Source organism: Ips typographus, linkage group LG9 (assembly GCF_016097725.1).
Source record: "Ips typographus isolate SLU linkage group LG9, UJ_Ityp_2.0, whole genome shotgun sequence".
In the NCBI taxonomy this organism is placed as follows: domain Eukaryota; kingdom Metazoa; phylum Arthropoda; class Insecta; order Coleoptera; family Curculionidae; genus Ips; species Ips typographus.
In genome coordinates this window covers 7,081,956-7,106,819 of record NC_138430.1, presented here as the reverse complement: position 1 = coordinate 7,106,819, position 24,864 = coordinate 7,081,956, and the positions used below count along the sequence as shown (strand labels likewise).

The following is a 24,864-nucleotide window of genomic DNA, read 5'->3' as shown; positions in this document are numbered from 1 at the left end:
ACCAGTACGTTGACCAAAACTTTCAAAACGGACACTTGAATTATCAAAATTGAATAAGTCCGCCATTTGTTGACCTACAGAGTGGGTAAATCACTCACAATAACGCTCTTTATAACGCTCTAAATAAGTCCTTTTTGCTGTCACTTCGGTGGGTTTTTGTAAAATATATACAGGGTGTGGCAAATTACAGGGTGTGGCAAATTACAGGGTCGTGTTTGTTTGTCGGTCCCTGACAGTCTTTAGGAGATTTCAGCCATTTCAAAGTTACATACAGGTGTGGTAAATCGAAAACCGTGTAACGGACAGAGAAACGTAGGTAATTGCATGCGCGGGAGAAAGACAGAAAACGAAAAAAATATCAAGTAGGCCATATTTTTAGCGCGCTGTTGCCAAACGCCGTAAGTATTCAATACCCTCGACAAACTTACTTACGGCGTTTGGCAACAGCGGGCTAAAAATATGGCCTACTTGATATTTTTTTCGTTTTCTGTCTTTGTCCCGCGCATGCAATTACCTACGGTTTCTCTGTCCGTTACACGGTTTTCCTATGGTCGCTTTTGGATTTACCACACCTGTATAAAGATTCTACGGTTAATTCTGAACAATTTATCTCTCTCGTAAAGTTTTCGTATTTTTAACCGATATTTGATAAGAACTCTTTTCAAGGAAGCCACTCAAAGTAAAACTCGTTGGGTCTTCTTAACTGTCATACTGAACAGGGTGGTTTCCAGGAAGATAATACAGGGAGACCCAAAGTGGGGTGTTATGGAATTTTGGCGGCCTTTAAGGGCCTGAATTTTTTGACTTACAGGATGTGCAAACCAATTAAAATAAACCCCCTTCAGTCCTCTTTCCTGTCATACCTGTTTGGTGAAATACATCAGTCTGCTGTGAATACAGGCCAATGGTAAAACTGCGCAGGAAAGCAGAAAACTTGAAAAAGTACAAAATCTGAGAATTACACATCAATCATCAAGGTAACGCAAATTTGACAGTAGTCACGTGACTGCTTTGTTTCTTAGAAAATCATTCAGTAGCTGTCAAATGACGTTACATTTCCTTGAAGTTTTTTTTCATATTTGTCGTGAACAACTTTGTGACATGTGTCAGTTTGCCGGATGTGACGTAGTTTGACTTCATTTTGATAAAGTGACCATCAACTTCATCTTTGTCGCGTGTACTGAATTGCAAATTATTCCTCTCTCTTCTATTTTTTTATTGATAGTTTTGAAATTTACCTCGCCTAAGTAACGATCATTTGGAAATGATGAAATTACCTGTGACTAAATTGGCGTGGTGAAACTGGCAAACCGCATCAGCCTCGTACCAGGAAATTCGATCTCGGAAATAGCGGTAGAACACGGGGAAACCCTCCTCGGGCAACATCCACGTATTGCTGATGTTCACCTGCAAATTAAGCGGAAATAGTTAACGTTGTTGCATTTAACTGCCATTCGACTGATACAGTTTCCTGACGAGTTATAGATCCATTAACGAAAACAACTATACAACTGCTAGAAAACCCTGGAACAGCCTGGTTTTCCAACTGCTTTCAGAACTTATATAGGGCGTGCAGTCATAAAACCCGGCTGGTGTAAGCTTTCCAGTATAATACGCTCCAACAGTGTTGCGCTGCTGGTTTTTATGGCTTCCGGTACACCGACCAAGCCGATGGAGGTAAATAAAACATGAACGAAAATCTATTAAAATTTACATCAAACTATACCGTAAAGTTTTTTGAAAAAATTACCAGCTTTCTAACTTACTTCGGTTAAAACTTTCTGCCTCCGAGGACTTAACTCGATAAATTCCCTACTAGGCCCATAGTCTAATGGCTTTTAATGAAATTTTAAATTTTCAAGTTTCTTGTTAAGCCGTCCAACTTAAAACAAAACAGACAAGTCTAATTGGATCTTTAAAGTTTAACGTGCTCCCAGTTGGAATAGCCGTCAGCTATTAAAATTTTTAGTTAGATTTCTTAAAGAAACGGATATAAAGTCTTAAAACTTTTAAGGAGCGCAATTATAAGTTGTCTGCATGCGGCCAGAAATTCAGCCAGCTGTAGCAGGTATCTTTATTAAAATGTTCCACGTAAAAAGTCTGTACGTTTTGACAAATCGCCCCGACCTTAATAACGCTTATGTCGGATTTATGTCCGTGTTTTCTTCATATATTACGTTTCGGTCCATTCGTTCGGCCCTGACTCTTGGGAAAGTGGAAAATATAAAAGTTGTGTACGATAAAGCCTGACAAAAATTTATGGCAGCATTTTTAAGTCTAGAAATATATTCTTCGTATTTATTACTCTAAACTGCAAAAAATTGTCAAATTTAATCAACGTAAAAGTTATACTTCAGACCGTTCACGTAAAATGGTTTTTTTTTTATAACTGAGGGTAAACGAAATAAAAGTTGTTTTTCTTTTTTAGATAGACCACGTACAGGCCGCTCCTTCATTAAAAAAGAGACTAATTTGATTTAGTCACGGAAACCTTAGTTAGTAAAATTTTATACACTAAGTGAAATAAATCCAAATTGGAGCTGTTACAAGTACAAATTACCCAACAAAATGTCTCAAAACAGCCAGCCAAACAATAGAAATTAAAAGGTCGCATTTTACACCGTTGTTTGACACGTCAGTAAAGCGCTTTTACGTCCTTTGAATTTAACTAAAGCCTCTTTTACGCTTTTGCTTTGTTGGGCGACAGCCTCACAACGGATTCTATTAATTTCTTCGCTATCCGCCATTAAACCGGGAACATTTGCTTGGTCCTTTGTGCCCTTTTTCCGAGTTTTCCAAAGTGACGATTAGGCAAATATCGAACGGGGCCGCCAGCTACAGTAGCGGCCAGTTCGGGCTGCTTTTATTAATTGTTTTTCTTTTGACACCTACGCGAAAAACCCAACTTACCTGGTGAATTTAAGTTTAGAAGGCAAAATCAATTTAACCAGCTTATACTTTTGACGAAAGAACGTTTTTGAGTATTCGGCAACGTGGCAACACTGTGTGTTTTTAAGGTTAGCAAAGGATAGAAACAGATTGGATGACAATTGACATTGACAGTGTTTACCGATTTGACAAGTCTCACAAGAGTAAGGTTAAGCTGGCAAAAAGCAAAATATAAAAACCTTCGGAAAAATTAAATCAGTGTTGTTATGATTTTACTTCAATTGTGCAGGTGTTGGTAGTGATTCTGGACTGTGTGTGTTATTTTCCTTGATGGTACCCCTGCAAAGTAAGGTAAGCAGCAACCAACACTCTGTATGTCACATGAAACTTCTATGAGCCGCTGTTCTCCCTCACTGTATTGTTTAGACATTTTCGGTTACCGAAAATATGAAAAGCACAAATACAAATCACACAAAATAATAACCTAATCGACAAATTTAAGTTGCAACAAGACACTCGAAGAAACTGTCAACAAACTCAACTGCCGGCAGCGTCAACGCCGAATTTTCCCGAATTTTAACGAAAATTCCGTCTTGCTCAGTTCACAACTAATAGATAAAGAACGACAATTATTACGTCATTGCCGCTAGTCCTGGGATAGACTTTAATTTATGTGGTTTAGTTAATACGTTACTTAAAACTTAAGAAATATAGACGCTAAAAAATCACACGTAGGTCACGTGACCTTTGGATCATTAGATTTGAAATTACAAACCAAAAGAACTGTCAAAACAGTCATTTTTGACGTAATATTGACATTTTGCGTTTTGCGTTTGTCAGTTTATTATTCTTGCTATCCTACAGGTGGTCACGTGACCACTTTATTAGAAACTCCGTTTGACATCTTGTGATCAACTCAAATCAAATAAAGTATTGATGTTCTTGTCCAAAACCATCCAATAGTAAGTAATTAGGTAGTAACAAAAATACAATTTTAAACATTTTTCACTAGTAAATTTAAGGTTATAATATAACTAGCAACTTTTGTTATGGTAAACTAATCGGAATTAAACAAAAATCGCACTTGGAGCTGCGCTCGCTCTAATCTCAACGTTCAACCTTTACGTAATACACCGCTAATTCCTAATCTTCTTACTCGTTCCCAACTTGCAAATGTGCTGCACGAGATAGTTTGGTGAAACGGGGCACGAAAATCGGCATTGTTGAAGATAAATAGGGCGGCGCCCCAAAAAAAAATAAAAGATAAGCCACCGAAGGGAGAGGCGTTTTCATTTATCTTCATTGTTAACAGTTTATTGCCTCGTACGTTCACTAGTTATTTATTAACCTCCGGAAGCTAGGAAGTAAAACAATGCTCTTATTTAGTTGGGTTTAATGGGGAGATTTTGTTTTGTATTTCTGCCCGAGATATTCTTATTGGATTATGTTGGTAAGCACTGTTCTTAGTTTGTGATTGGTCAATAGATTGATGAGGGCTGAGAAATTTCCAAATCATTAATAATTTATCTACAATGTACAAGCTAAAAAAACACACAAACTAATCAAATATTGAATTACTTAACCAAAAAGCTAATAACATCTTTAAATAAATAAAACAGGAGAGATAACCTGTCTGGTTGTTAATATTTTATATGGGTTGCCGTATTAACTGAAGGCCAAAGTTCTAAAAAGCCCTCGAACATTTCGGGTTAACCGACCGACAATACCTTAATAATTAATCGATCCGGAAACTTGGCCCATTATTCATAGTAAACGTACCTGCCGAAGTAAAGTTTGTAAATAAGTTCACAAGTACTTACTCATTTGACCGTTTTTGGTTAATTTGAAATTAAAAAACGGGTTTCAATGCGGTTTTAAACTGACGATATAACGTAGTCCAAGACTGCTAAGGATGGCGGCAATAATTAAAGTTATGACATATTGTGAGTTAGATTGTACACACAAACCATACGGATAACGTCAAGGAGGGCATAATCCCGAATGGGGATAATTTATACGGCAACTAAAAACAAATTAGCAAACATTATGAGGGGTCGCGAATGGATGTCACAAAGATGGAAATTTATAGTTTGCCAGTTAAAATAAACATGAGGTTTTTGGGTTAATTTGTCTACCAAATATGCAACTAGACGTAAAAGGGTCTTGCGTAGGCAAATATAATACGTAATTTAAATTAAAATTTATATTTCGTTTTTTTTTTTCATTTTATTGCAAATTCAGTGTATTTATGTCTTTTTCTGTTTCTTTCTGCAACTGTCACAGTAGTCTTAAAAGACGAATTTCCTCGACTAAACCACTCAAACCAGGTTAAGAATAAACTTAACCACTCAATTTTCATTGACTTATGGTCTAAACCAAAGAATAGCTATTTAACAAGAAGAGACAGTTGAATAGGGAAAGCGAATTAGAGACAGATGGACTCTTCCTACCAAAGTTATCGGCTTTGATCGTTGAATATCAGGAGTTTCATTGGTTGGTCATTCAGGTTGTTGAAGAACGTTGCCATATCTTGAACTATATCAAATATTTGTTTTAAAACATCAGTTTAAAGTTAATAAGGATTGATATCTTCCTTTGATTAGGAGGCGATCTTAAAACCCTTTGACTCAAAAGAAGTAAACAATGATTATAAGAAACTAGTTTATATTTGACTCTTGAAATTGGATGCAATTTTTATTTCAAAATCAAATAAGATAAGAGACAACCGGCAACATGATTCCTACCAAAGGCAAACCGAGATCAGCCAAAAACATCTCCCCCTTTTTGTTAAATAGCTATTCTTTGGTAATGTTTTGTTTTTTTTCTACCTCAAAGGTACCTTGATGTAAATACCGAGGGGTAAACCACTGGGGCATTATAGTGTACAAACTGGAGGAATTAGTGGGTTTACTTACTAAGAATAAATAGGCATTACTGGGCATTAAATTAGTATTATTAATAAAATTCAAAAGATCTAAATTATATAATAAAACAAATTATCATACAATATTTTTTTTTACATCTACCATTGAAATATAAACATAAATAAAACAGATAAAGTTTGGTAAATTTAAATAAAATCCGTTGGAAAACAAGGAAAAATTATGAATTTTGTAATTTTACATTCAAAAATTTTTACTGTCTATAGCGGCGAAACCGTACATCTAATCAATCAACTTTATACGTCAATAAAAAGCTCATTTCATTAGCTATCCAATGACATATAAAAGCTTATACAAAGTGTAGCAAATAAGCTAGTTATTAACGATTGAACAAAAAATGCATCAAAAAAGTCATGAAAAAAATGTGTCAACTTTGACGCCCTCTAGTGGCCAAACCGTCTAGCCTGTCAACCCAAATAAGAATACTTTTAGAAAGTTCATTTCATTGGCTATCCACTGACGTATAAAACTCTACTAAAAGTAGTGCAATTAAGAGAGTTATTAAGGATTAAACAAAAAATGCTACAAATACACGTGTGTTATTTACGGTTTAGTGACAGGATGCACCACAAACATTATTTGACTGGTTAAAGGCTAATTTGACTATAGAAAATTAGGAAAACACGGTCACGTGACTTACTAGATCTACCGCGACGTAATGCTTGGAAGTTTGTTGAAAAACTGTTTTTTGCAAATGGCAATTTTCGTAAAGGTCAAATTTGCCTGAAACACCGCCACTATCCTAATGGGTTTTGCGCGTTAGATTGGCCAGTTAGTGCAAGCGAAAATCGACCTTAATGATTGTTTCTACAATTTTGCTACTACCCTAGATTTGGCAATCAATGGTTTGTGCCAAAGATCAGGGCCGTATCTGCCCGATTTAAAAAAAATCCTTTAAAGATATTAGAGCGGTAACAGTCAAGGAAAACATTTAGTTAGCTTTGGAGCCCTCTGGCGGCCAAACGAAGCAACCGATCAACACAAGCGGCCATATTTTTTTGAAAGCCCATTTTATTTTCTATCCATTGACATATAAAAGTCTATATAAAGTGTTGTGTGTGACAATAAAGACAGTTTTGACTAAATTTGACAACTACTACTTTAACCTTCATTAATTCGGTTATTTTGACAGTTACAAGGTGGTTCAATGTATCAATTTAAAAAGTGATTTTTTTAAATAAGTGGCGTAATACAAACTTTTAAGAATGTGTTTGACTTCCGGTCTTTTTTTTAGAACTGATTTTTGACCACACTGTATTATATATTTTGACGTTTTTCTGCACCCATTCTTAGAACAAACCTTGTCTAACATGACAAAACACAAAAACCAAGAAAAAAACTTTTCCTCATATGTATAAATTAAAAATGTTTTGGAGACCGAAAATATCCAATTTCACATAAAATGGTAAATATCTCAGAAACGAATACAGATAGGTATAAAAGGAAATATGTCTAGAATTTGACATAGAATACAAAAATGACAAAATATATAGGGTATCTCATTCCGGTTACTTCGTTGCACGCAAATTTTCTTATTTTTACTTTTTAGGTTTTTTTAGACTCTCCAGTTTTGATAATTCAGGAAGTTAGTGGAAATTGTTAGGCTAGGTTAGGTTAGGTTAATTACTTTTTCTTAATCAATCAGAAACTACTTCCCGTGCTAGGATTTAAACCACAAACACAGACAATCCATATTGCTTGTACTGACAGATAAAATCATAAAACACTATTCAGGTGTATTTTTGCTGGCGCATTTAATTTAAATCCGCCTTGATAATCCTTCAACCGCCTAGTTGCAAGTTAAATATCGGATCCCATTCATCCGGTCCTCTTTTGTCCTATTCTTCCCCACTTTTAATCCACGCGGATAACAAACGCTTTGCAGCTTAATCAACGTCAGGTAATTCATCATCAGCGAAACGTAATTACGGCCGTATCAAAGTGAACGCATTGTGCAGTGTGGTCGAGGAAAAAAAGTGGTCGAAACGAAACATTATTGTAATTTTCGCGCCGAAACTATTCCAAACATCCAGAGGATCGGGATGCTCGATTCCCCATTCGTTTAATTGTGTGGAAACGGGCGCATCTGGAGAAAGTTGATTTTTACCGGGCGTAATTAGGTTTAATTAAATAGTAGCGTGCTTGGAGGAAGATAAATAACGACAAGTTGGGAAAGTTTTGGTAAAGGCAGGTGCGAGTTCGAAAAAGTAAATCCATTAAGAAAATTTGATTCAAAATTGTAAGTTTAGATTTACCGTTAATATTTACTGGAGCCCCTTTTGTTTCACAGTTTTGTTGTCGTAGCTATACTACTTGGAACCTAATTGCTGAGAACACTTAACCAGAACTCTCGTCTCTTATCTTTACTAATTTGTGCACAGTAACTTTAGAGCTACACTATACAGCTAAAAACTTCTTTACGGTATGTAGTAAACCATAATACTACATTAATGAAATAATTACACGAAACTTTTCCGGACAGTAATCAAAAATGTACGGCTTTGAAAACTGTAGGCAGCAATTAAACTTTGCAGACGCAATTTCAGTGTTAACGTCGCAACATTTAATCTGAAAGAGGTCGCAAAATCCTCCCTAAAATACCCGGAGACCTTAATTTTATATTCAAATAACAAACATCCTAACCGTCTAAATTATCTCAGGCTATATTTTGATCCCGCAATCATCTCGAGCTTATTAAGTATAAATGGAAAAGGGTGGCAAATTACTTTAGAAAGTTTTACTTTTAAATACGTACTTTAAACGATTACACTGCAACCCTATTCAGTACAAAAAACCTGAATTGGAAAAATATCGAAACTTTTTAAACGTTTTTCCCTGGCTAGAGATGCTGGAACTTCTTAACATGGAGCAGTGTCCAGGTTCACGAAAATCCAGACCCGCCGGCAAAGTTTCGGTAATATTATGTCAATAAAACTTTTCTCATTTATTTTCCAATTCCGTATCAGCCTTGTCAGTTCGGAAAACTCAGTTTCCAACTTTGGTCTGTTTCTGTTGTATAGTTCGGTGCTGTTAAAAGGTTCCTTTGATTGTATATCTTTCGGAAAATCCTATAAATGTATTTTCTCCACTTTTTTGCGAACAGGGAATTTTAAATTGATTATTATTCGCTATCTGAAAGTTATGATAATAATTCAGTTACGAGTTTAACAATGCTCCTGAATTGTACGGAACAATTCAAAGTGTACGGAAACAAGGAAATGCACTAAGTCGAGGATATTACACAAAATACACATCGCGTAAGCTTGCAGATTTAGGGCTTTGCCTATATTCTGGGGGTGCCTTTAAATTTGATTTAAAACCACAGAGAAAGGTAAAATTTGTTACCAGCACAAAATACGAACCGCACACGACTATAACGAAACTCAAACAAAATTGGTTATGACATCACATAAAATTCAATAAAACTATATTATTAGGTTAATTTCACGGCCGTTAGGTTGGTAGCAAGAAGCAATGTTGTCAGGTTTACACATTTTTATTGCCACCAGATTTTTGTCGTAGTATTTTAGAGATCTGTAGTGTACAGGGTGTCCATTTTACGAGCTTCACCATAGGGAACTCGGTTAGGAAGTTAAAATGTTTTACTAATTTATTTCATAACATAACCGAAAACAAAATACACTTTACCATTGTCTATACAGGGTGGTCCAGTTTTTAATGTCAATAATTCACCATTCGATAGCCCATCAAAAAATAAGTTGACATGCATTATGTCATTTTCCTGAAAAATGCTTTCTAAGGAAAATACAGTCCATATCTCAGTTTAAAAAACCTTTTTTTGTCGTAACTGTCAGACCGTTGGACCAGTTGACATTGTCAAAAACAGTCACGTGACATTCAAAACGCAGTTTAAACTTTGGAAAATTTATAATTAAAATTTGGACAGCTGTAAAAACTTAAATTGCAAAATACACGTCACGTGACTTGGATAATTCAATTTTTCAGCTTGCAACACTGTAAAGACCAGTTGACATTGTCAAAAACAGTCACGTGACGTTCAAAACGCAGTTTAAACTTTGGAAAATTAATAATTAAAATTTGGACAGCTGTAAAAACTTAAATTGCAAAATACACCTCACGTGACTTGGATACTTCAATTTTTGAGCTTGCAACACTGTAAAGACCAGTTGACATTGTCAAAAACAGTCACGTGACGTTCAAAACGCAGTTTAAACTTTGGAAAATTAATAATTAAAATTTGGACAGCTGTAAAAACTTAAATTACAAAATACACCTCACGTGACGTGGATACTTCAATTTTTGAGCTTGCAACACTGTAAAGACCAGTTGACATTGTCAAAAACAGTCACGTGACGTTCAAAACGCAGTTTAAACTTTGGAAAATTAATAATTAAAATTTGGACAGCTGTAAAAACTTAAATTGCAAAATACACCTCACGTGACGTGGATACTTCAATTTTTGAGCTTGCAACACTGTAAAGACCAGTTGACATTGTCAAAAACAGTCACGTGACATACAAAACGCAGTTTAAACTTTGGAAAATTAATAAATAAAATTTGGACCGCTGTAAAAACTTAAATTGCAAAATACACGTCACGTGACTTGGATAATTCAATTTTTCAGCTTGCAACACTGTAAAGACCAGTTGACATTGTCAAAAACAGTCACGTGACGTTCAAAACGCAGTTTAAACTTTGGAAAATTAATAATTAAAATTTGGACAGCTGTAAAAACTTAAATTGCAAAATACACCTCACGTGACTTGGATACTTCAATTTTTGAGCTTGCAACACTGTAAAGACCAGTTGACATTGTCAAAAACAGTCACGTGACATACAAAACGCAGTTTAAACTTTGGAAAATTAATAAATAAAATTTGGACCGCTGTAAAAACTTAAATTGCAAAATACACGTCACGTGACTTGGATAATTCAATTTTTCAGCTTGCAACACTGTAAAGACCAGTTGACATTGTCAAAAACAGTCACGTGACATACAAAACGCAGTTTAAACTTTGGAAAATTAATAAATAAAATTTGGACCGCTGTAAAAACTTAAATTGCAAAATACACGTCACGTGACTTGGATAATTCAATTTTTCAGCTTGCAACACTGTAAAGACCAGTTGACATTGTCAAAAACAGTCACGTGACGTTCAAAACGCAGTTTAAACTTTGGAAAATTAATAATTAAAATTTGGACAGCTGTAAAAACTTAAATTGCAAAATACACGTCACGTGACTTGGATAATTCAATTTTTCAGCTTACAACACTGTAAAGACCAGTTGACATTGTCAAAAACAGTCACGTGACATTCAAAACGCAGTTTAAACTTTGAAATTTCAATTACAATTTCAAATTTCCGTTCCGACGTTTCGGTTTTTAGTTAGTCTTAGTTTTGACATTTTTGAATAGGCTAATTTTTCTGGATTACGGTGATGTGGCATATGATATGCTTCGAATAGGCAATTTTTTGAAAATAACAAAAATTATGTTTTAATTAAGGGTATCTTGAAAATCTCAAAAAATTTCTTCACGTGACATCATTGACATTTTCAATCCAATGATCATGTGACACTGTTAAATGACGTCACGAAATCCCTTCTGACTTTCTAATCAATAATTGTTGATTGGTGTTAATTTATTGCACTTTTCTGGTTTTTAACCAGATCAATCTAATCCAAAGTTGTCCTTTCCGCGGATCGTGTTCCTAATTTGTTTTTGACTTAACGACTAAACGAAACAAAGAGCAATTATTCTTTGAAAGTTGTAGAAGCTGGAAACACGACGTTATTCGATTCGAGAACTTGAACGTTTTATTAACTTTCTCGTATTAATTTTGTGCTTTCGCAGCCGTAAGCAACTAGCAACTTTGTAGTTTCGCAAAACCCGATTATGTTGAATTTAACAGACATCGTCTGCTTCCCGCAAGCGAATTTCTGAATAGCATCAGCATTTTTGGAGCGGTGATTTCCATTTTTTAGGCATAAAAAACGTCTAACGACGAGAGAGCCACTATCGCTCATCAAATCCCCTATTGTGTTAGCCAAAGCCGGCTATTCAATTTAGCTTAAGTGGGCAGCGACTTGTCCATTAAATTTCGTTGAAAAATTTATAAAAGGAGACTGCAACACCGCATTTTTAAGACAAATTTCCGAGAGACTGTTCTTCTGTTTGCAAAGTTTACAAAATAAACGCTTTTCATTCCCTTGTGTAACTCCAATTTGTCTCTATTGTATGTATGTAATACATATTTTATTTTTAAACTCGCTTTCTGGTGGATGACCAGTCTATAACAAAACAAGGTCACAGAGACATGACAGTCACACGCCCTTTTGGCCAACCCAACAATCGATACCGATTAGTTTTGCCATAGTCAGGGAAAAATCCTCCAACGTGAGTCTGTAAAAGCACGCTAAATCTGATTTGATTTCGTTAAAATCGGCGCATTGCAAACCAATTAGATTATCCGTTTGCTGCATCTTAATCCGAGGAAATCCGTAATTAGCGCTCTAGCTTTCCTGCCAATCAAAATGATAACCGCATTTAGCAGGAAAACGACATTTCACTGAGATTAACAAATTTCAACGTCTTCAACACTGCAAAACCCTTTAATGACTAATGTTTTAATTATGTACCACTCTTTCCGGTGTTGCGTGCCTGAATCAAATAATTAACCCAATTCAAATGTAATTGATCCAATTGATTGTCCTTGAAATGACCGTTACGTCAACGTATCCATTATTTCTCTTTTAAGTAAAATTTTACCGGATGGATTTACAGGCAAAACTGATTTAAGGCCAGTTGATTTCCTTTGGAACGGTTAAAAATATCAAAATTGACTGTTGTAGTTTTAAAGTAAGTTTACTCTCAGTGTTGGTAATATAATAATAAGCAACTGGCCTTATTGCAAACCTGATTTCAAGTCACTTGGTTTTTAAATGAAAACTAAGAAAGTTGGGGCTTTCCTTTTACCTGCGAATAGGGCTTCAAAAAACAAGGTTCAAGGTTAAATACAAATTTTTTGAAATATGAACAATAACGAAGATACAGGGTGTCAAAATTTTACTGAAAAAACGAAAATAAAAAATAGCTTTAACTTAATTTTAACTAACTGACAGGTTATTTCCTATCAACGCACATTAACAATTTTTTTTTTTAATTTTCTAACTTTTCTAGTTTTTGAGATATTTCAATTCAAAAATTGTGTCACTTTCTGTGAGTTTGCAGCGTTGTTGCTAAGTTTGAAGCCTTGTGAAGCTGTAATTTGCCCTCCAATCTAAATTTTTTTAATATCATTAGAAAGAGGATGAAAAATGTTACAAAATGTCGGTTAAGCGAATTTTATAACTTTTTCAGTTTTTGAGAAATTTCAATTCGAAAATTGTGTCACTTTTTGTGAGTTTGCAGCGTTGTTGCTAAGTTTGAAGCCTTGTGAAGCTGTAATTTGCACTCCAATCTAGATTTTTTATATATCATTGGAAAGAGGATGAAAAATGTTACAAAATGTCGGTTGAGCGAATTTTCTAACTTTTTCAGTTTTTGAGAAACTTCAATTCGAAAATTGTGTCACTTTTTGTGAGTTTGCAGCGTTGTTGCTAAGTTTGAAGCCTTGTGAAGCCGTAATTTGCACTCCAATCTAGATTTTTTATATATCATTAGAAAGAGGATGAAAAATGTTACAAAATGTCGGTTAAGCGATTTTTCTAACTTTTTCAGTTTTTGAGAAATTTCAATTCGAAAATTGTGTCACTTTTTGAGAGTTTGCAGCGTTGTTGCTAAGTTTGAAGCCTTGTGAAGCTGTAATTTGCACTCCAATCTAGATTTTTTATATATCATTAGAAAGAGGATGAAAAATGTTACAAAATGTCGGTTAAGCGAATTTTATAACTTTTTCAGTTTTTGAGAAATTTTAATTCGAAAATTGTGTCACTTTTTGTGAGTTTGCAGCGTTGTTGCTAAGTTTGAAGCCTTGTGAAGCTGTAATTTGCACTCCAATCTAGATTTTTTATATATCATTAGAAAGAGGATGAAAAATGTTACAAAATGTCGGTTAAGCGAATTTTCTAACTTTTTCAGTTTTTGAGAAATTTCAATTCGAAAATTGTGTCACTTTTTGAGAGTTTGCAGCGTTGTTGCTAAGTTTGAAGCCTTGTGAAGCTGTAATTTGCACTCCAATCTAGATTTTCTATATATCATTAGAAAGAGGATGAAAAATGTTACAAAATGTCGGTTAAGCGAATTTTCTAAGTTTTTCAGTTTTTGAGAAATTTCAATTCGAAAATTGTGTCACTTTTTGTGAGTTTGCAGCGTTGTTGCTAGGTTTGAAGCCTTGTGACGCTGTAATTTGTTCTCCAATCTAGATTTTCTATATATCATTAGAAAGAGGATGAAAAATGTTACAAAATGTCGGTTGAGCGAGTTTTCTAACTTTTTCAGTTTTTGAGAAATTTCAATTCAAAAATTGTGTCACTTTCTGTGAGTTTGCAGCGTTGTTGCCATGTTTGAAGCCTTGTGACGCTGTAATTTGTTCTCCAATCTAGATTTTTTATATATCGTTGAAAAGATGATAAAAAATGCTATAAAATGTCGATAGTATACACCCTGTATCTTCGTTATTGTTCATATTTCGAACAAGCGTCAAAGGAAGAAAAAGCTTTATTTTTTGAAGCCCTATTCGCAGATGAAAGGAAAGCACCAACTTTGGAATCACCCTGTATAATAATATACAACTTTAATGGTTTTCATCAATAAATTTCCTTCAGTTAGGAAATTTGTCAAGTTTGGTGACTAGGTGAGGTTATTGTGTGAAAACTGACAATACTGTCAAACAAAATTGACTATACATATTTTACTACCCTATGACATCAAAAACATTAAATACTGCGTTTTGAACGTTTTTAAATATTTACTTAAAAAATGGAGGTCATATCCTACTCGGTTATGAAAACTGTCACTGTCACTCTCTAGTTTAACTTTTTTTTTTGAATTCATCATACAATCTCTTAAAACTACTAAATTTGAATTTTTATATAGACTACTTCTTTTCAAAACTAAATTTGACTTTAAAAACATCCTAGAAGTTATTTAAATATTTTATAATAAAACGGATGTCATACACTTTGCGGTTATGAAACATAGTTTGTTAATACTTCACCTGACAATTGTGCAACTAATAAAAGTGTACTAAAAAGTTATGTAAATACTTACGGCCCTTGATTGGACGGCGGCAAAGAAGGCGGCAAACGCGTAGACGTAGAGCATGATGCGTCGATCGCAAAACGGCATTTCTGCGACGTGGCAGGATCGGAATCGCGTGCTGTACTGATAAAAGCATCGGTGAGAACGGTAAATAAGGCATTTTTAAAGCCCGCGCATTTACAGTGTGGATGTGTATGTGTCTTTGCTCGAACCGCCCGCCCTCCATCTACTGACGAACTGTCTAACTACAAGAACGAAATCGATAAGTTGTAATTCCTGCAAACAAATTAGAATAGGTTCATCCCACATTTTTCAAAATACTAAGTCTAACATTACGATTTAAGTTTCATAGTAACATTTAAAACCTCCACTAGATATGACGTAGACGGTTTTCAACCAATTAGGTGCGAGGAGCCATTTCAACTTTTTCTAGGCCCGCTTTCGTCTTGCCATTTTTGTCAATTCATCTTGACAATTGATTTCTATAAACATCTCAGTACTTATGTAAAATTGACATCCAGTGACATAAAAAAGTTGTCGTGTCGTGCTATAAAACGTGTTATTTGGCAACGTTGCGCTCTGCGGACTCGTGACTTGACTTTGAGGTTATAAATCAGCTAATCAACCATCAGACCTTTTTAGCCTTCTTTTTCGTAAATAAACTACAAATTCCGATATTTCAGACTAATCTTTCTGATTTATATGCATTGAAACGCAGTTATGTGGGATGAGCCCATTATGCAGTACGTGGAATATATTCAAGTCAATACTGTGTAACTATACAGGTGAGGTAAATCCAAAAGCGACCATAGGAAAACCGTGTAACGGACAGAGAAACGTAGATAATTGCATGCGTGGGACAAAGACAGTAAACGAAAAAAATACCACGCTGTTGCTATGTTGGATTTTGGCAACAGCGTACTGAAAATATGGCCTACTTGGTATTTTTTTCGTTTACTGTCTTTGTCCCACGCATGCAATTACCTACGTTTCTCTGTCAGTTACACGGTTTTCCTATGGTCGCTTTTGGATATACCACATCTGTATACAGGATGGTTCAATTGACACTGAAAGCATTCATGCAGGCTAAACACTTGTTTTGATATCACATCCTGTATTTATAATATTTCAACAATGTAATTCCCTGCATTTATTATCTTCTCAACATTCCTATTTTATATCCAACAGTACACTCCTTAGGGGGCAATTATAAAATTTATGGATTTACAACAATTTACGATTGCCGTAAATAATTATATTATCCAGATCGATTTGTTTATAAGCGATAATAAATTACCGCGATTTAAGAAACGATCACTTAGCAACCAGAAAAATAAATGAAAATTCGAATATAAGTAATCTGGCAGAAAATCGATTTTCTATAGCGCTCAAGTTGTTATTCCATATTGGGCCTAATCAAGTGTAACTAACTTTGCAATTGAACCAAATGAAGTTGCACTAATAGAGCGTCTTCACTTCACTAAGCTTCATTCTGATGTCTTTATTGGTAGTTTATTGAATGCTGCTTATTTTGACCAATCACAAACTACCTGCAAATGCTGCACATGTAGACTTGTGTAGAATTAACCCACTGTTCTATTTACGGAATTCAATCAAACCTCTATAGATAAACAGAGACATGCGAATTGGATGAAAAGCGCAATTTCGCTTTGAATACGTAATTCTTACTGGAAAACGCTTGCGCGGATAAACATTGAAAATCAGCTGTGTTTCCAATTTACGTTAAGAAAACAGCGCATAGCAACTCATCAGTTTTTCCATAAAATTTACCCCATCAACCGTATTTCGCTACAATTTTTTCGTAACTTTTTTAGCCTGCTAGTTTAATGCACAAACAATTAAAATGGATTGTGAAAATTTCTGGATCAAACATCAGCTGACAAAGAGAGCGCAGGTCATACGAGCTTTCCTAATGTCGAACGAAGACATCCAGTTCAATGCGGGAGTTTATCAGAAATCAGTAATGGAATGAAGTCTTCTCTCACTGGAGAGAGAGAGGGAAAAAATGTCGTGCATTGAAAGGTAAATTAGTGATGGTGGCAATGATTGAAAATACGCGATCCTCAAAACCAGGTAAGAGCACCTTTGATATTTTTATGACGTTTATTAATGGGTTAGCTGTTGCTCCATTACATTTTTTTATCTTTTAATAAAAGCCAGAAAAATTTCCTTTTAGCAGTAGTAATTCAACTTTTTACGTAGTAAATAGCAATATATGAATATTTCACATTGAACATTATCTCAGACGTTCAATTTTATCTGTCAAAATTGAAATTTTGCTTAAATTTGCAGTTTCAAGTTTTAACTCAGAAAAGTGTCAAGAGTGTGTCAAATGTCAAAGTTGAAATTCAGTGGCTGTATTCATAAGAACCAATCGATTAGCAATTTTCTTTTGAATGCACTGACACTGATCAAATAATTAAAATTATTCAAGCAGTCACGTGACTTCAATTAAGTTTTGAAACGGCAAGTTTAACTGTCAAAATTCAAATTAAATAAAACACCGTCACGTGACCTTAAAAAAACCTAATTTGCAACTGTCAAAGTTCAAATGTTGACAAGATAAAACAAAATTGACGTTAAAAATGGTAAATTAGACTGTTTGTAATATGGGTTTGGACCGTTTGCACGATAATTTGCATATAATCCTGTAAATCAATATACAGCAATACTTATCCCATCCATGCAGATGACCCAAATCAGTTGGAGAACAGTCCAGAATCATAAATCTCCTCATTTGACAATTGATATATGAATGCACCAGGGAATTTTACAATCCCTATCTTTAGCTTGTACAGGTGTGGTAAATCCAAAACCGACCATAGGAAAACCGCGTAACGGACAGAGAAACGTACATTATTGCATGCGCGGGACTAAGACAGAAAACGAAAAAAATATCAAGTAGGCCATATTTTCAGCGCGCTGTTGCCAAACGCCAAGTTATTTTGTCGACGGTATTTGAGTGATACTTGGCGTTTGGCAACAGCTCGCTGAAAATATGGCCTACTTGATATTTTTTTCGTCTTCTGTCTTAGTCCCGCGCATGCAATAATGTACGTTTCTCTGTCCGTTACGCGGTTTTGGATTTACTACACCTGTATATCAAGTTGCCATGTGATTAGCTGACAAGTGACCTGGGTGCGTCTTGAAATGACGGGAGTTATCAAAGAAAACTATCCAGAATGTAATGGAAACCTGCCACTGTCAGCTTTTTCTGTCACATTCTATCAAAACTTCTCTTATTGAGAGTCCAGCTCCCTGAGAAATGTTAAAATTGTTAATTTTGCAGTGTAATCGTTTTGTTAACCGCGTTATCAACCTTTTTTCAGTTATCGCAATAACAATAAACACAGAAGGCTCTGTAAACTAATTTCAGACAGCCAGTACCACCCAGAATCGTGTTTGACGTGCTTATCAGTCGTTTCCTAGTATTCTGTCGATATGCACAGCGGTACGACCGTCGTCCGGGTCAGTCAGATCGTTTCCCGTCACCGTGAAATAGACTCGACGCCACTTGGTGGAAACGCTGCCGTCTCGACGCCGGCGTCCCGACGCCGACCTCAACGTTTATAGTGCGGCCGCCCCAAGCATGTCTCACCACGTGGATAACAAAAAGCGTGAAGAGGACGAGGAAAGCGAAACACCACCGCCCCCGGACGGCGGCTGGGGGTGGATGGTGGTTTTCGGGTCGTTTATGATTCACGTCATTAGTAAGTACCATTTGCTGTTTTCTTAATGAGAGTAATAAACTTTAAATTTAATTTGTATTATAAATTGTTGGTGACAACAATAAGACACTGGTTAATCCCAAATTGCCTGTAAATGTAGCTTTTAAGTGGCAATAATAAAATAACACAATAAAGCTGTTCGGTAAATGAAAAGAATTAAAATGCCATCAATTTAGGTAGGAAGACTTAATCTTGAAACTAGTTTAATCCTAATGTAATTAACATTACACCTTATTCACCTCAATAAAACAAATTTAAATTTTTATCAGCAATGTAAGCAAAATGATATTTTGAATTTCTACAGCTGAGCAAATTTTTTCGTTAGTTAGTTGTCTCATTGTGGGAGAAAAAACACAAATATGTGTATACCTACCTATAATATTAATGGAATATTCATTAACAGAGGAAATTGTTAATAAAAGCAATATTTACAATAATAATAGCTTTATATTACCATAACATAAACGTATTATCAGACTTCGATATTAATAGTATGTTAGCTTTACAAATTATCTTTGTAGTTTAATCGGACCAAAAACCAAAAGAAATTCAAACTAACCTAAACATTCGTGTTACTTTGGTTGAATTGTAATCAAACTTTGATGTATCGTTATTAACTACCAAATACGTAAACGTGCATTTTATCTTAACATTCTTGAAATATCTTTCTTTTAGATACTTGGCACTATTAGAGAAATCTACAGTAAAAATCAAAGAAAATTGAAATGACATTACAACCGCAAAATTGACAAGGTTGCCAAATACAGAAAAAAACTTATTCCAGAGACTTAAACCATAAATTATTGAAAATTGCAACTTTATACCAATTTTGTTTGATTTTATCCTATAACAGTTTACGATAATCTACAATATTACTGACAAAAACCACACTTAAATGTTCTGATGCAGAATGTAATAATCTTGATAAACAGCAGAAAAATGCAGTCTTGGTTAAATTTAAAAAAATCAAACAAACTCATTGTGTCCTGTATACTTTAGTTTGGCCAGCGTCCAGCAATAGAGTTTTGTTAATGATCTGTATCAAATAATGCATTTTTATTTTTAGTTGTCGTTGGCAAAGCTCATCTGAATTAACACACAATAGGTAGGAATTTTTTGATACTTTGGTATTCGCCCTTCATTACAGAAAAACGTGCACAATGACCTACGATTGAGTTCAAGTTTGATCAAAAAATTAGGTCAACCAGGACGAATAATGGGCCACTTGAACCGTATTTTGTCTCATTAAATATAGATTTAAAACTACTTAAAGATAAAGAAGAACAAATCAGTACTGTTTGGATATTTGACACAAAAATCAATTTGTTAAGTAATTTTAACTTTAGTTAGTGTTTGTTCAGAAACTGTTATTATAGTTTTAGAGCACTTTGTAGAAATAACATTTATTTATTTCAAAACGTTGTTATCAATATTTGTTAATACTCTGTTTACTCGAAGACCATAATATACAGATTAAGACATCAATTTCGAAAGATATTTATTACATTTAATACTTGTGGATTTGTTTGAAAAGTAAAACGATGTCAGCACTTAATAATTCCACTGCAACAGTCAGCTATATCAGAAACCATTCAGAAACTTTATTGTAATCGGGATGAACGAGAGGTTTCTTTTTACTTAAGCGGGGTCAAAACCTTGTTATTGTACCAATGTATGTTTACCTATCGATTGTGTTTCTGTTTGCCTTAGATTAAAACCGTTTAGTTATAAGATGATAGAATAACTGATCAACAAATATAGAAATAACCGTATTTTTATAGCGGATGGAGTTACTTACTCTTTTGGGATTTTCTACGACAAATTCTTGGATTACTTCAAGGAAGGACAAGCCCTTACGTCGTGGATTTTATCAATCCTTGTAGGTGTAACACTGTGTTCGGGTAAGCTTAATAAGATTAAGGACTCGTTATTTTAACAAATAGTTCTGAAATATTCAAATAGAAAAAAAAAATACAAATATTTTCAAATCTGCGACAGTAGTTGTATGTTTTGATGTACAATTCGAATTTTATTATTTTTTACACAAAACAAGCCGATCTAAAAATACGTAGAATTACGCTTTTGTTAACTTAAAAATACATGCACGAACTGCCTTTTCGTTGTAAATGACTCGGATATTTTAAAATTAGACCAGTTTAGAAACACCAAATTTTATTTGACCCATATAACAGTTAACGCTGCTTTAAATAATATGATTTCAGTTTGTATGAAACCAGAATTTGTGTTATTACTGCTAAGTTATGTGGAACGTTTTGTTCTAGGTCCAATTTCAAGTGCTTTAGTAAACCGATGGGGTTGTCGTGCTGTAACAATAGCAGGGGCCATTCTGGCCTCGGCTTGTATGGTAGCGTCATTTTGGGCCACCAACGTCATGACTTTGTGCATAACAATTGGTATCGGAGTCGGTTTTGGTTTTGGCCTTATCTACCTGCCGGCAATCGTTAGCGTCACAATGTACTTTGAGAAAAAACGATCACTAGCCACTGGAATTGCAGTCTGCGGTTCCGGATTCGGTACTTTTATCTTTGCCCCCATTATCTCCAAACTGCTGGCAGAGTACGGATGGCGGGGCAGCATCTTGATAATAGCTGGAATTGTTTTGGAATGTATTCTCTTTGGAGCCTTGTTCAGACCGTTGGAGAACGAAACGGTGGACGAGAAAAAGGAGGATCCACTGCTCGTCAAAAGTTGCGAAGCCAAAGAGGACATTCATGTATCGGAGAACGACTTTTCTTTATATCCTCCAATGTATCATCTCAATGGTAATTTATTTTTAAATGAATAACCGCATTTACTCTTTTTATTTTATTAAGAAAATTAAGCTAATGAAAGTAATAATAGCTATTTATGTAACCAGTTACGAAAAGATTGATTTTGTGTAACGAATGAATGTTTTTGGGGGCGAGCGCAGCGAGGTCCTACAATTTGAATGAGTTACACAATAAGACATTTTCGAAACGTGTTGCATACATAATTTTTTCTAATTTTGACCAAAAAGCGGTAAAAACCATCTTTTAAAGTGATTTAACACAAATATTCACTTTCATAGCACCTTGTATAAACTGTGACAACGACATGTTATGATGGATGTCGCCCATATGTTTCTACGGAAATGCATAAAAACAGGGAGTGATGAAATGAACTTTTCATAACTAGTTACGAAAATGAAAACATTTTGTCACTCTAATCAGTTTTGAAAAGTGTCACTTTATATGCCAAAATTAGAAAAAGATTATTATTTTTAATTTTTGTCACCGCACTAGTCAAATGAAAAAAATACAAACAATGAAAGAATTGAACAAAAATGACAGTTATAGAATTGCAACTAAAACTTCTAACAGGCATAACTCTTGTAAAATATCTAATATAAACTGATTGACAGGTTCGAATCAAATGCAAAGACCCCACAGCGTGGCTCACTTTACTCTACCCAAGAGCTATAAACACGAAACCAACGGAAACGTGGGCGGGAAATTAAAACCGAACGACATCACCAGATTAGCGCTAAGTCAGCCCATGTTGACGCAATCCGAGAAGCAAAAACATCACCACCACTCGAAACACCACGGACCGTTACACAGACCGGACATATTCTATCAGGGCAGTTTGATGAACATTCCATCATACCGAAGCCGGTTGGATTTGAAGCCTGGCGAGGTCGATCGCAGACATTCTAGCTTCAGTCATAAAAAGCACACCGAAAGAGACAGTTCTAAACTATGCGGTTTGATACCGTGTTCAGCGGATACCAAAGACACTCTGGGCGAAATGCTGGACGTGTCTTTGTTCAAAGACCTCATATTTATCATATTCTCTATAAGCAACTTGCTGACCAGTATTGGATTCAATATACCGTACGTGTATATTGTGTCTAAAGCCAAAGATGCCGGTATTGATGCTGAAAGGGCCGGTCTGTTGCTTTCTATCATTGGGGCAGCCAACACTGTGGGTCGTATTGTTCTTGGCTACATTTCGGATAAACCGTGGATCAATCGGCTTCAAGTGTATAACTGGTGTCTTGCTGCTTGTGGTGTAGGTAAGTAATCAAGCTTTGTCCATTTATCTGCAAAATCAATCACTAATTAACAATTTTAGCTACTTTCGTCAGTGCCTTCTGTTTCGCCTTCTATTCACTAGCCATTTGCGCAGCAATATTCGGATTCACGATAGGAGCTTACGTGGGACTCACCTCAGTCATCCTGGTTGACTTGTTAGGGCTCGAACGTCTCACAAACGCCTTCGGACTGCTGCTACTATTCCAAGGGATAGCGTCACTTATAGGACCTCCAATAGCTGGTAAATAGTTTAGTAACCTCACTCTTTACCTTATGTAAAATCTGAATTTTAGGGAGTCTCTTTGACCTGACGCAGTCTTATCAATACAGCTTCTGTTTGGCTGGAACAGCCATCACTTTGAGCGGTTTGGTTTTGTTTGTTATTCCGCCAGTTCAGCGTTGGCAGCTCAGAAAATCGAACAAGGAATCTGTAGACGTAACGTAGCAGCTGGAGACTGATCTTATAATGATTTTTCCATACATATCCAAAACTATAGCATCAGGACTGATGTGTGTTTTAAAAAAAAAAAACTGACTGTTGGTTTGCCAAAGTGTGTATTATTGTAAGAAACTATAGACTCATGACAAATTCCATTATTTTCCTATTTAGTATTTATAATTAAATGTTACTCTTATTGATATATCTACTTTTAATCTTGTACATGTATGTATGTAATATGTTTTATAGCACCCTAAATTGCAGATTTAACGTCCCCTGCCCTAACTTATTATTATAAAATAAGTCAGAACAAACTAGAAAACTGTTTTTTACACTGCAAAATATAATCAACTAATTAAAACGACAATACCAACTCCAACATATACCAAAATTTATCATAACAGCATTTGCCAAAGTTTGCTACACGTAAACTATTACTTTTAAATAAATATTTCAATTTTGTATATTTCTGTATATTGTATGTTTATAATAATATGGCTGTGATCTGATTACAAAGATGATATATTAAATGTAGGTTAATGTCCTCCTAATTTAGTCCAGAGTTGTTATTTCCGAACCTACAGTGATCTCGAAATGTCCCCTAAGGTGTCCCCGTTTATACAGGGTGGTCCCGTTTTAAATGTCAATAATCCACTATCCGATGTCATTTTGCTGAAGAAGGCTTTCTAAGGAACATACTCCTCCAAAATTTAGTTTAAAAATTTGTTTTTTTGCTATAACTGTCGGACCGTTGGAGCAATTTTGAACAAGTACTTATGAAATGAATGCTCAATATGTGATGTGAATGACGTTTGTCAAACTTGTTAAGTGACGTAGATACAGGGGAATGATGCTCATTTTCCTACTCTATTTTCTGCGCTGACTGGACTGGCTATTTCCCCAAAATTACAGTTTTTTTATTTCCTTGTTCAATTTAAAGAAAGACGTATCTCCTGTAAAATTTTGATTCAAAACTCCTTTTACGAGATAACCCACTTATTACGTTTTAAAACCCAAAAAAGAAAATTGAACAAGGATTTTAAAAAAGAAATTTAAAAAATGTCCAGACAGTTATGACAACAAAATGATTTTTTAAACTGAAATTTGGGAGACTATCTTAGAAAAGCAAAAATGACATAATGCATGTAAACTTATTTTTTGATGGGCTGTCCCATGGTGTATTATTGTCATTTAAAACTGGACCACCCTGTATACTCTGAATAACTATTCAGCTTTGTAAACTGCGTAACTTGACATTAAGACAATCTTATTTAATATTTTTAAGACCAAAAAAACGTTTGATAAACCTAACTGATTTTTTTACTTTGTGGGAATACTTTAAACATAGTAATTAAAATAATCATCAACCATAGTTGATGGGTGCAAGGTCAAGAATTCATTTAAGTACTAATGAGTACGTTTGAAAAACAATAATTATACAATATCTACCAGAACATTGTTCGTTTACAAAGGTTCAAAAACAATTTTTCTACAACTCGTATAGAAAATATAACTTTCCTCCTTTACTTGAGGGATAAAAATGTCACTTATACTCCCTAGGAAGTGAAAAAATCTTCTTCCCTAG

At 34.9% G+C, this 24,864-nt stretch overlaps 2 protein-coding genes across 4 annotated transcripts in view; one reads left to right on the top strand and one right to left on the bottom strand.

Annotated features, from left to right (window-relative positions):
- The window catches only part of LOC145734228 (uncharacterized), a 37,850-nt gene extending 22,673 nt beyond the window's left edge, over positions 1-15,177 (bottom strand). Inside the window, exons 1-2 of the mRNA XM_081987481.1 lie at positions 15,025-15,177; positions 1,278-1,407 (exon numbers count right to left, since the gene is read on the bottom strand). Of these exons, the coding sequence (XP_081843607.1) occupies positions 1,278-1,407; positions 15,025-15,102 (208 nt within the window). The 5' untranslated portion in view covers positions 15,103-15,177. The remainder of the gene's footprint in view (positions 1-1,277; positions 1,408-15,024) is intronic.
- Positions 15,178-16,950: 1,773 nt separating this feature from the next.
- On the top strand, positions 16,951-23,834 carry Mct1 (Monocarboxylate transporter 1). 3 transcript variants are annotated; one of them, XM_081986798.1, is made up of 7 exons: positions 16,951-17,109; positions 18,413-18,746; positions 20,546-20,665; positions 21,047-21,547; positions 22,168-22,821; positions 22,881-23,081; positions 23,134-23,834. In XM_081986798.1, exons 2-7 carry the CDS (start codon positions 18,626-18,628, stop codon positions 23,283-23,285), a joined length of 1,749 nt encoding a protein of 582 aa, XP_081842924.1. In that variant the 5' UTR covers positions 16,951-17,109; positions 18,413-18,625; the 3' UTR covers positions 23,286-23,834. The 3 variants fall into 3 exon arrangements, with proteins under 3 accessions (XP_081842924.1, XP_081842923.1, XP_081842925.1); XM_081986797.1 differs by lacking the exon at positions 16,951-17,109 and having other exon boundaries at positions 18,272-18,746; XM_081986799.1 differs by lacking the exons at positions 16,951-17,109; positions 18,413-18,746 and adding an exon at positions 20,275-20,436.
- Positions 23,835-24,864: the final 1,030 nt, after the last annotated feature.

Coding starts and splice junctions, on each gene's coding strand:
- Mct1 (XM_081986798.1), top strand. CDS start 18,626: ATGTCTCACCACGTGGATAACAAAAAGCGTGAAGAGGACGAGGAAAGC. Junction 21,548..22,167: donor TCCAATGTATCATCTCAATG/GTAATTTATTTT, acceptor ACTGATTGACAG/GTTCGAATCAAATGCAAAGA. Junction 23,082..23,133: donor TATAGGACCTCCAATAGCTG/GTAAATAGTTTA, acceptor TCTGAATTTTAG/GGAGTCTCTTTGACCTGACG.